This window comes from Amblyomma maculatum, chromosome 2 (genome assembly GCF_055883805.1).
Source record: "Amblyomma maculatum isolate TAMU_Amacu chromosome 2, ASM5588380v1, whole genome shotgun sequence".
Lineage (NCBI taxonomy): Eukaryota > Metazoa > Arthropoda > Arachnida > Ixodida > Ixodidae > Amblyomma > Amblyomma maculatum.
Window position 1 is genome coordinate 27,538,105 of NC_139345.1, and position 12,423 is coordinate 27,550,527.

At 44.8% G+C, this 12,423-nt stretch overlaps 1 protein-coding gene across 4 annotated transcripts in view; it reads left to right on the forward strand.

Annotated features, from left to right (window-relative positions):
* Positions 1-12,423, forward strand: part of LOC146198198 (peroxidasin homolog) — a 429,069-nt gene that overhangs the window by 257,504 nt on the left and 159,142 nt on the right. For all 4 annotated transcript variants that reach the window (XM_084593595.1, XM_084593594.1, XM_084593593.1 and 1 more), the window contains one exon: positions 5,773-5,956. In XM_084593595.1, coding sequence (XP_084449721.1) covers positions 5,933-5,956 — 24 coding nt within the window. In that variant the 5' untranslated portion in view covers positions 5,773-5,932. The remainder of the gene's footprint in view (positions 1-5,772; positions 5,957-12,423) is intronic.

A 12,423-nucleotide genomic window follows, 5' to 3' on the forward strand; every position in this document is an offset into this window, starting at 1 on the left:
TTGATAACCCACTTTAAGCCACTAGCAGAAGTGTATCTCGTACTGATTATATATTTATATCTGTATGCGACCAATCGGTGTAACCCATCAACCGTGTGTGTTACCTCAGTTTATCATATGCAGCTACTCGCCGTCCCACGCGATAGCACAGCAGCACACAGGTGCTAAAACTAAGTTTCCCCACAGTGCATGCCAACAGAGCATGGACCAGCATGCATGCATTCCTGCAGTGAAATAATCTAGGCATAGAACGGATTAGGCTGTTAATTTTGGTGCTATACAGAGCGGTGAGGTATATATGATATTGTTCGACTTATAGCTCGGCCTCGGCGTCTTCGTTTCGGTGCAGGCGAAACACGAAAGGCGGTCGCTTGCTGCATGATACACACACTAAAGGTCCTCAGAGCTACAAATTTACCCGCGGCCCTCACCAACGGCGTCGCTTATAGCTTGAGTCGCTTCGGGACATCCTCCCCCGTTCCGGACACGACTACCACTTGCTACATATTGCAAGTTTATTCACTAGTTGATACGTTGTCCCTTTTAAAGACCAGTTTGGTGCTTAAAAAGATCAGCTTATAAAAAAAAAAAAAAAAAAGAATAAAAGAGCTTGAGCATGTAAGTCGTTACCGGAGAGTCACTTCATCAGGACGCAGGGATTAAAGCGCGAAACACCGCAGTAAACAATCTGTAATTATTAGGGCGTGCTGTGATACTTGCTGGCTTTAGGTCTTTAAAGCTAACAAGCTGCGTAAGTCGTTTACTTCGCTCGTATGTTATTAGAGGACTTAAATCTTCATGTCGTGCTTTCGCGCCATGGGTTGTTCCGAAGCTGATAGCCGCCTCTTCAAAAGGCAGGGAGCCAGATTTAAGCTACGTTTCCGCACTGTTACACGTGGCACGTCATGAAAGTTACATGGCGCCGTGTTTTAGGGCAACAATCTTTTCTTTTCCCTTTTTTCCAGTGCACAGAGTAACATCCTCGGGAGTCTGTACTGAGCTGTGCTGAGAATAATTACATCCGTTGGGACGACTTCGCGAGAAAAAAAAAAAAAAAAAACTGGAGCTCCACAGATTTAATGGCGACGTCTGGACGGCCGCTCGAAGTGAATTTCCTTTTTGCTCCTTTCGTCGCCGCTTTTCTTGCCAATCGTGTCTGCCGCGTTCGCTGCACAATGATGTAGCAAACTTCCGGTACCGGTCGCTGTTCGCTTTCGCGTCGTCCGTCGATCGTAGGCCGTCCTTTATTTCTTTGAGACCGCGTCGCCCCGGAACCCAGTTGCGGTCGGATTGCACGAACGATGGAAGGAAAGCGAAGTAAAAAAGCGAAAATAAGAATCCGCCGAAGACGAAACTTGTCGAAATTGCGGTTGAGATTCTTCATTGCTCGGACCAACTTTCCGAGCCTTTTTGTCTCGGTCGGTTTCCGCTTCTGGAGGGGTACTATCGATCCGCCCGCGCTTTGTTTTCGCCGTGTGATATACGTATTTTTTTCTGCTTCTCGCTGATTCCTGTTATGCGCAAGGCCCGAAGCTTCTTCCCGACGCTTGCGTTTTTGCCGTTGCTTCATGTATGACCCACGTGACTCGGTATTGAACACGTTCACGAACGTTGGCCGAGATGTAGACAAAAAAAAAAAAAAAAAAAAGAACGTAAGATCGGAGTTATGAATGCGGAGGCTAGGCGCACTGTTAATATTGCCTTTTGTCTTCCCATTTCCATCTCCGGCAGGCACCTCCTGCGTTCATTGCGGAAACAGCTTCTCCTCCGCGATCGCCTCCGGTGGATCCGAGCCGGCGGCCGTCTGCCAGTCCGTTTCTGAAATTCTCCGGGCCTTCCGGAACATTGAAAAGGGATCAACACAGACCCCACCAAAATTCATAAAGAAATGTCGCTCCAAACGCAAAAGGAAAGGAACCTTGGCCAGCGCAGGAAGGGCAAAGAAGGCAGTGCGTTTGTCCTTTGTCTTCTTTGTTCGATATCCCTAGAATCCTTTTACCCCTTCCTTGAGCGTGCCTCGAAGTTTTTCACACGTCATCCGCGTCTCCCGCTTTCAGTACCGTTTCGGCAACGCCTGTCCGCTCCTTCTCCCCTTTCTCCTTTTCCTTTCGGCCGGCATTCTTTTATCACGCGGCATTCGTCCTTCTCAAAAGTTTTCCCGAGTTTGCCTCCTCCTTCTGGCTTGCTGATGTTTCCTCCGCGGTCAGATGCTCTCGCGTCCTCCGTTTCTTTGCGTGTTTGTTTCGTTTTGTTTTGTTTTGTTTTTTATTATTATTCTGCGCGGGTGTTTTATTGAAAGATACGTTCCATGAAGCCTTTATACTTTATGCGCATTGTCCTGTCCTTGGCTGCTTGACAGCGTGGTTTTCTTTTGACTTACACGAATACTGTCCCTCGCACAACCCGAGCTCAGCACTGCGGGTTGGGCAGCTTTGACGCGAGAATGTTGCCGCCGTCATAAATGGGATTTCTATGTTGTCGCTCGAATGCACACAGACATGGGGGTGCTGGTATTGCACGTAGCAGCTGCTATATCTCGAGCGACGTTGTAATAAAACCGCGTGCCAGTAAAGTTGTTTCTCTCTCTCTCTCTCTCTCTCTCTCTCTCTCTCTCTCTCTCTCTCTCTCTCTCTCTCTCTCTCTCTCTCTCTCTCTCTCTCTCTCTCTCTCTCTCTCTCTCTCTCTCTCTCTCTCTATCTATCTCTCTTTATTCGCAGTGCAATTCATCATATAAAGTTTCATTGAAATTTCAACGCAATCCAATAAAACCAATTATTTTCATTATATCGCTTCATGTCAGTCTTTTAGATTTTAGGTTTGTACTTAAACCACATTTGATTTTTAGAGCAGCTTTGTGAAGTGCATAAAAGCGGCCTACCTTCGAATTGATTATTAAAGGGACAGAACACTGACCAAGATAACTAATGAAACTATCGTGGGAATTAAAAGATCTTACCTCGTGCTGTATAGATCGAACGCTACAATATACAAGAAACGAGGTTTTATAATTTTAATATGACTCTTAATGTCGCATGAAAACGACTGATGTCGCCTCTTGCGGCAAAAGGCTGTAGTTATCACCGTAGTAACTCACATGACGAAATCCTAGAAAAATGTTACTGATTGTCGTAACTGCACAGTGACCTCTATTTTTTGACGGCTGCTCGCATTGTTTGATTATATTTTTCAGTATCTCCGCTACGCCCCATCAGCAAAAACAAACCTCCTTTCACGTCGCTTACGATGTGCTTTTAGCGTTTGCCACTAAACGGCGCCATAGTCTTTTGGATTATTTTGGATGAGGCCGTGACCATGACCCACTAAAGCTGCTGTTGATGATGCATACATTCCTGTGGCATAATTCCCCTGGGTGTAGAAACTAAACTTCATGCCACTGTGTACTATAAATATATAACTACTGTCTGGTGGCTGAAATTATATTAGTTTTTGGTGCATCACTTTTGCCGACGCAGAATCGTCATCATGCTTGCTGCTCATGATTTCCAGCATCGTAATGATCGAAAAATTCTCAGCAAAATGTTTCTACACCATTTCTGGCCAAACCGCAATGGAATCGACAACTCGAGACAGGAAGGTTTACATTGCACCCAAAAAAATTGCATGCTTAAAGGGCAGTGTTCTTTCCATTTAGGAATTAATGACTGAATTATAAGGCCACATTACAGGCCTATTTTCAACAACAATAGCCTTTCTTCGTCACCAAAAATTAAATAATAACTTTAATACCGAAAGAAGCTTACATGAAAAATGATTTTGTTTTCAAAGCAAATTATGTCACATATAAGATAGGATTTGTGAGCCCTCTCAGCTCAAACGGCTCCACTGAGCTACCATCTTTGCCAAAGGGTAGCCAGGCTGCATGTTTCTCTTCTCGCTTGTATTCCGAAGTCAACAATAATTCCCAGAGGATCACAGCTTGTTAGGAAGTGAGCACAAGAGCTAGTCTTTACTTTGCACATATTTACAGCTTCAGAACTTGTACGAATTCTCTACTACCCGTCTGAAAAGCGGAACAAACAGCCTGGCTACTTTTGGCAAAGACGGTACGTCGTCCACGTCCGTTGACTGGTCGACTCAAAGTTTCGTGTCCTAGCTTTCCTTGTTAAGAACGCGCCACTATCTGCGGCCAACTGGAAGCTGAAATTAAGCTGGCGGCATTTCTCGCCGTTAGAAACTTTTTAGCGGCACAGTTTATAAGCGCGCACAAATTCTGGCATGGACCATACGATTTATATGCTTCTCAGCGTGTAGCATTCAGCGTGCTCGTGTTCCTTTTGCAGTGCTTCCTAACCTTTCTGTTGAAGCTGTCCTTGATTCCCCGCTGATACACTTATGCACTTCATGGGCAAGTAGGCTTGTGTGCTCCATAGTGAGGGATATTTGTTTAGCCAGTTGGCGTTGTTTCCCACAGTTATCAGCGGTAATGGCGCGGCTCTATAAGCTTGAGTTTGCGAATTTAATCTCGGACGCTTGATGCGCATTTCCAAAAAACGCCAGTACAGTTAGATTTCTCTCTGCTTGAATGAACCCTGGGCTTTCTAGACTGATCGACAGGATATACATGCCTTCCACTCTCAGCGTAGTGTCAGCGCGTAAAATCAATTAGGCTTATTACAAGAGCATCACAAAGAAATTCCTTCACTGTACAATGTTAAAGGTGAAGATGAGGTAACGGGAAAGAACACTCTGGAGTAAAATGCCTTGACACATTTATTGCTTATAAAGATCTGTGCTGCTTTCTGTATCATGTCTAGGAGGTTCCCATAAATACTGGCTAAAGCAATGTTGGTGCTGCTCCACCCGCCAAAATAGCCAGCTTGCATTATTAATTTAAACAGCCAGCTTGCATTATTAATTTTATCTTATCCTTTAATTTAATTTAAAGGACAAGATAAAAGAGAGCCACAGAACAAGCGCTTGTACTGTGGCTTTCTTTTATCTTGTCCTTTGTCTTCTTGTTCGCGTTGTTTAAAGTTAACAATGAATGTGTACCAACTCGCCCAACAAAGTATCTTGGTAGCCAGCTTGCCCGCCAAAATATCTGCTCAAGCGAGATGTTATGTACTTCACTTTTTTTTTTCAAAAACTGTGTGAACTGCAGGGGAACTGTGTTGTTTTCGGTGTTCAATTAACGAGTTAATACGATACTAAAGGCCGCAACATTGAAGAAACAGTTTTTCTTTGCGATTATCCCACTGCTCAATAGTGAATTCCAGACTTTTTGGCACAACTCGTAGTCATATCTCAAGCACACAGCTGACCATCAAGTGTGTGTGCTTTCGATATTGACCCGACTCCGAACTTATTCACTTGATCATGTTTCTTTCTGGTACGTCACCAAATCAAGGTGTGTGCAGGCTTCTCTGCGGAGTACCGAAATCAAACGACAATAACATGTTTCATTCGCTTCACATGTAGTGTCTGCAAAATCACACAGTTACGCCGTCATTGGAAGCGCGTGCTAAAGTAAGCCACTGGACATTACTTTCAAGTAGATATATTTCACTCAGTGACTTCGATGTGCTTTTCTTGAATCACTGAACTTATTCCTTGCCCTGAAGCAGAGTTCGCGTATAATTGCAAGACGTACGTTTTACTCTTTGTGTAGACTGTTCATACGCTTGCAACTGTTCGCGAATTTCTTTGTTCTATCCTCAACGTTAACTGCACATTCGAAGTTCTCTTTCAGCGAACTTTCTTAAACAGTTGTATGTAAACTTGGTTCTCAATTGTGTTCGTCTGTTCTTGCAGGTCTTCAGAATAACGACTCAAATCCCTGGCTCACTGATGTTTGGCCGCTGCCATGACTGAGGAGGCTGGCCGGGCCTCTCCATGAATTGCACTTATCACGCCAGCGAAGCCAGCTGCTCTCTCCCACTTGCTCTAGACCCGTCCTTCCGCTCCTTCCTGAATGCCTCGACTCCGCAAAGCTATGGTGAGCAATGGTTTCGCACTTACTCACATGACAATATTTTCTTTCATTTTCATTTACAAAAAAAAAAACAACAGCCGTGCTTGGACCCATATTTGGTTCTTATAACAAAACGTTGTGAGGTTTTTAATGTTTATGCGAATTTACTCGCATTCAGTTTAGTAAACACCAAAAAGCAAACTGCATGTCTCCCTTAAAATGACTTAACAACATGAAAACACTGGGAATACTTAGATAAACTAGTCTGTTGGTATTTTTGCAGAGCAAATTATCAGAGGAAAATAAATCGAACTTCCAGAATTTCTTGCGGTGGACCTGCCGTGCAGGGTGTCAACTGACCGCGCATGTCCTTTTCTTCCGGCAACACTCAGCTGCACGGGTGCCTTTCAAAATGGCAACGACAAACAGGTTTCTCCAGAGCACGTTATCATAAGCGCTAGATCTCTAAAGGAGCTGTAAAACGCGCAATTTCGTTTGAATCCTTTTTCTCTGTACGATGCCATTGCGGTGTTTATTGAACAGCCATTGGCCAAAGGGCATTGGAATGAATGAATGAAGCCTTTATTGAAAGGAAGGGATGGCTCTCAAATTATATGGACACCGGGACATACTGGCACGGACGGGGGAAACGCAGCCGCGCAAGCGGCCGCCGCGCAAGCGGGTGGGCTTGCTGAAACGTACAATGCCCCACACCCCAACTCCATGCCTACACCGACAGACTTAAATCCTTACCAAACAATGCTCACTAAAGGCTCCTCTGGCAGATCGATGATGCACTATGTACGCACAAAAATAAAACACGACAGTAAGCTTAGATTACATGAAGCGACACCAACGCCGGTGTTTGAGGACACGAAAGGGCTCACTCGACCACAAGAAATATTTCTCAACAAAGTAATAACAAACGCTGCTTACACACCGCACATACTTGACAAGTGGTTTCTCCGAAGACACGAAACACTCAAACACAACATATGCACGCACTGTCAGGAACAGTGTACAGCAGACCTAGAACATCTTATATGGCAATGTCCATCGTTTTCACAAGGAAGAAACAAAATTACGCATATTCCACACGACGACATGCCCACATTAGCAGGTCAGGTTATATCAAGCACCGAAATACAACACTCCATTGCTACATACGGCAGTGAGAGCGGCCTGCTTCGAGTAGTGTGAGAGAGGTCGACTCACAGCGCGAAGATCGGCCGCATGGCAAGCAACAAGCAACAGAAAAGATAACTTCAATGGTTATCGAATTTTAACCAAATCATATGCAGCGATTGCAGAGCTGACGGCACCAACTACAGACGACGCAGTGGCCAAGGGCATTGGAAAAAGATAATAAGGGCCTGCCCTCAGTATCGAATTTGCGTGCCATTTGCCACCCAAAGAGCGTTACCGACAGAAAGCACATGTGTCAGAAGTGAACGACTCACGGAGCTCTCTGTTTCAACCCTAACGCATGTAATTACAGTCAGGGGAGAAAAATGTTGGAAAAATTAAATACTCGATATGATACACAAATGAAGGAAGTCATCAGCCAGTGACGCCAATGCTACCATATGAGATTTGTTTTAATTGATGCTGCTATCGTAAATTATTTACAAATTTTATTGGTGAATGGAAGTTAATAAATACAAAGCAAAAGTAAAAACAACGCTATTGATGGTGGGTCCGAACCAGCTACTTCCGAATTTCGTTTCTGACGCTCTTACTAAATGAACTACAGCCATGGCTGGTGAATCTTCTACCGTCTTGGTCATTCATGTACCTTGTAACCAAACCCTCAGAGTGTCCACCTGTGTCATCATCACCCATAACGACGGAGGTGCGCGTCCCTTATAACCGCAAGTGTCATGTCGGACGTGATCGATATAGAGTGCGAGAGTTGTGCATGTACTGCGTATGGCTTGAAGACTGCCAGAACCAGGACCATCGCACCGTTCTAACAGAGCAATGTAGAGAAAATTTGTAACCTATTAAGACACAGTGCAGAAAAAAAAAAACAGCCAGCAAATAAGAGCATAAGAGATTTTCTTGTTAATTTCTGGTGCTAACAAGAATTATATCATTTTTACATGTGAAAGATAATATAGTTAAACAAAGAAGAAGAAAATCAACATTGCCGTTAGTGGGATCTGAACAATGGGTGATTACGTATCAAAGCAGGTTGAATCATGGCAAATCAAAAACTGATTCGCTAATTCACAACCTTCATTTTACATGACGTTTCGTCTGGAGCTCAAAGTGGCGTACATGTGAGCCTATACAGCTAGTTACTGTCTTTATATAGAAACTTGCGCAATTGTTTGTGCCCGAGCAGCATAGAGATGGGTGTTTACATAACATTTGACTGTGAAGAGACAGTCTCACGTCTACTGTGCGAAAGCCCTGTTTTTGCGACCGAAAGAAGAGAGCATTGCTGCGCTCCTGATTCCATCGATCACCGCCCTCTCCTAAAACAACGTAAGGCTGAGAATCAAATAAAATCCCTCAAATCAAACACCACAAACATTGGCAACAGGCAAAGACTATAAGAATCGGTGTACTCTTCAATGCTGTTCAACATTACACGCATTCCTGCAGGCAAGAAGCTAGCACAACAACCCGACATAACACCCCGTGTCAATCTCGAAGCCCGCAAGCATCCTGGCACCGACGATGAAGGAGTCGCTTGCTCTCGCACAAGCTGTGTGCTTGATTGAAATGTCACCGCCGCCTCAGTTACTGCCCTGCCCTGAATTCAAGGAACTGCTGTCGACTCCCTTGACCCTCAAGGAATTCTTGAGATAGTGACATCTGGTAGAGGAGCGGGGTACGACCCATGCACCATACGCCCTTGAACAATCGGGAGCACACCCCTCGCTTTACCGGTTCGGCGGACATCACGCCAGTGCACCGCACCAGTCGCTGGCTCCTCGGCCTTAATCCTGAGTTCCGCCTCCTACCGGACAACGCTTCAAACCTATCAGACACGCTGACCATGCAGGACGTCTCAGTAGAGACTCAGGTTGCGCTTCGCCAACCACGGGAGCCTCCTACCTTCTATGGCTTTCCGAGTGAAGATCCGGAAGACTTAACTGAGAGCTACAAACGAGTCGCGGTTCTGAACAAATGGGATGACCGTGACAAAGTCCGCTAAGTATATTTCGCCTTGAAGGACGCTGCGCGGATATGATTCGAAAATAGGGAAGCGTACCACCTGGGACATGTTCAAGACGGAACTGCTCAATACCTTCACGACCATAATACTCAAGGAGAGGACCGAGATGCTGTTTTAAACCCTCCAGCAGCATCCAAATGAAAGCGTCGCCATCTTCGTGAAGGAAATGAAGCAACTATTTTGACGCGCTGATCCATTCATATCCGAAGACAAGAAAGTGCCCTTTTTGATGACTGATGTCAAGGTAAAACTTTTCGCCGGCCTTGTGCGCAACACTCCGACCACTCTAAGCCAGTTCGCCACCGAAGCTACTACCATCGGAAAAATGTTGCACGTGCGTTTCATGCAATTTGACCGTCCACGCCAAGTTGCAACTGCGGCTTGTGTCGATGCGGCTGGTTTCAAAAACGACACACTTAGCGAAACAACGCCAACCGTTGTCCGCGAAGAACTGTGCAAGTTGTTTCCGCGCTTGCCGCAGTCCTAACCTCCTGCTGTCACCAACATTATCCGGGAAGAGGTCCAGCAGGGAACCACGGATCCTGCTCTGCAGCATCCGCCACCGCCGCACCGCACCGCCGCAGATCGCGTGAGCCACGCTGCCGCACGTCGTCGCCCGACATGTTATAGTCTTACGCATATGAATTCAGACTCTGGACCACCACGTGCAACAAAGACACAATAGAAGATAACCTTCAGAAAGCTTCAGGCGTGGTGGTTGGGGAAGCTCGAGAACCTGGCCTACGTTTTTCGTCAGAAAAGTCATCAAAGGAAGCAAAAAGACGGAAACCACTATCAGAATTCACGTTGACTCCTAAATGCTTCCAACGGGTAAAAACATCAGAATCTTGGCGATGATCATCCAAGAATACGGGAAACACATCATATCCTTAGGCAATCTTAAACTCACCGTTAAGCAAGCGTTAATCCTAATTAGAAGTTATCTAATCGAAGAACGAAAATCCGGATCCCTCCACACAGCGTCTTTCGTAGCCTGGGTTGCTTCTTCATGTTAAACCTCACACGCATTACTCAAATTTGGACAACTGGGCAGTTAACAAGGAGCTCTAATAATAACTGTCACCCTGTTCTCCAGAAAACTAGCCTCGGCACTGTAAGAAAGTGACACAGCCTACCTGGTGCTGAATGGTCGTTAGGATGTCTGACGTCATGAGGCCACATGACGTCACCAAGTTGGCATGAGCTTCCCGTGTGGCTCTTTTAAGATGAAAGGATTAGATAGCAATGAAACGATCCCGAACCCTTAGAACCGATTCACCCCAAAGCCCTGCTACCCCAATCACATGCATTCACGCCCTTAACGCTTGGTTAAAGCGGGGCATAATATCTGTGTCGAGTGTTTTTGCATAAATCGGTAGCTTATGACTGTATGCAAATGAGTATCTGTGAGATTATAGAGATGCAAATAAACATTATAGTGATTAGGCAAGTAGCAAAGTGCATGTACCTGAAGGAGGAACCGCAAAGACAGTCACCAACGGAATCCATTAATGCCATTGTTTCATACCCTTACATGTGGAGCTGAAGTGTCCCCCAATCTTATATTCACGTAGATGTATGCCTAACTTGCAGACTCATCGTTTTGAGAAACGAACTTGCCATGCTTTAATATCAACCAAGAGCTTCGAGGTGGCTTTGCTACCTGTTCAGTTTATGCCATGTTTCAAAAGCTGTGCCGGAACGTAGGTCAGAGCTAAACATTGCAGTACGAAATAACTAACGTTATCTCCGGTGAGGTACCATGTTCCAGTATACGATATAAAGTCATTTGCTTATCAAAAGCGTATCTGCATAATCAAGTACAAAAGCTGGTAGTGTCTTAATAGAGGCCTACGGCAATCAATTGTACCTCCTTACCATGTCAGATTTTGTACCGGGAGGACTTATTTTTCATCGCAAACCTTCTTAGCATGCCATATTCATTACAACGGATTTTTTTTGTGTGTGTGCGTTGTTCCCAGTGATGCCATTACGGCGACAACTTTACTTTTTTTTTCTTAACAAAGTTAAGAACGGGCTTCTTCCGTTTAATTCTTATCAAGAAAGCTATTGGAAAGCTAACGTATCTCATACATGTTCCTACATGGTTTTACGTATAGAAGAGCTCATTTTACTAAATATAAAAACACGGTAAAAAAATCGCTTTTTCTTTATCTAGTTTCATGGGCGCCTTAAACTGAATATGCGGCAAAGGACAGTGCACTTTCGATTCGTCACACACAGGTAAAATTGAAGAAGTAGCCTTATCATTTGGTACATAACTAATGCTAGAAAATTAACTGCCCGAATAAAACCAAACTACTGTTAGTTTCGAATCCACGTAATGGAACTTATAATCAAGTCCAGGCGGTAATATTCAGCTCTGTCCTACTTGCGCAAGCTTCGAGGCCTCTCTGCATTCATTTTGAATAGATGCAGATTATTCGGGTATACTTTGGACAAGGCGAGCCACTTGGAGCGGCTGATTTCTCAACTGGTTACAGTTTATTCCTTTCCGTCACTGAGACGTTATGTCTAGGCACTGATAATTGGTGGAAAACATATGAGCTCCAGGTGCTAGAGGCGCAGCCATATGGTTTTCGGACGGCACCTTCTCAACACAGTTGAGTTATTTAAGACGATAATGAAATTCTCCTGTGTAGTGTACATGACTAAATACTAACAATGAAAGCTCGCCATATCGCGTTATGCCTGCTCATTGTAAAGAAGTCTATAAATCAAAACAGCATACATAAAACAGTGCACCGTACGCAGCTGCGTATATACAGCCTTCCACCTACATGCACCTAAATCACAGTGAAACCTGGCAAATCTTACGGAATGTAATTGACTTTATGCAGTGCATAAAGTTCGTTCACTTCCCATTGCACGCATTAAAACCTTGTGAGAATGAGGGAGGGAGGGGTTGGCGGGATTTCATGCACGTCTTAACGGGTGGCTATTATATTCGCGCCCTCCATGACATGAGAGCTTTGGAAACACGCATGAATGCATGCTTCCTGAATTGTGTTTTCAGTCCGTCCGCCGATCTTCTTGCGTATATTTGCGAAGTGAACATGGGGAACAATATATGAATCCTGTCTGTTAAGGCGATAGCCTTTAACGGCTCATGCTCACGGATCGGGTCCGTCCGTCCGTCCATAACGCTTTCGTTACGTGGGAGTCGGCAGCTAGCAGCTGCCACTGCCGAGCACTAACTGGACATAGGGCTTCCTTACATTACATAAGGAAGGAGCTGCCAACTCAGGCCTTTCCTTTTATATGAAAGGGCGATATCAGATTC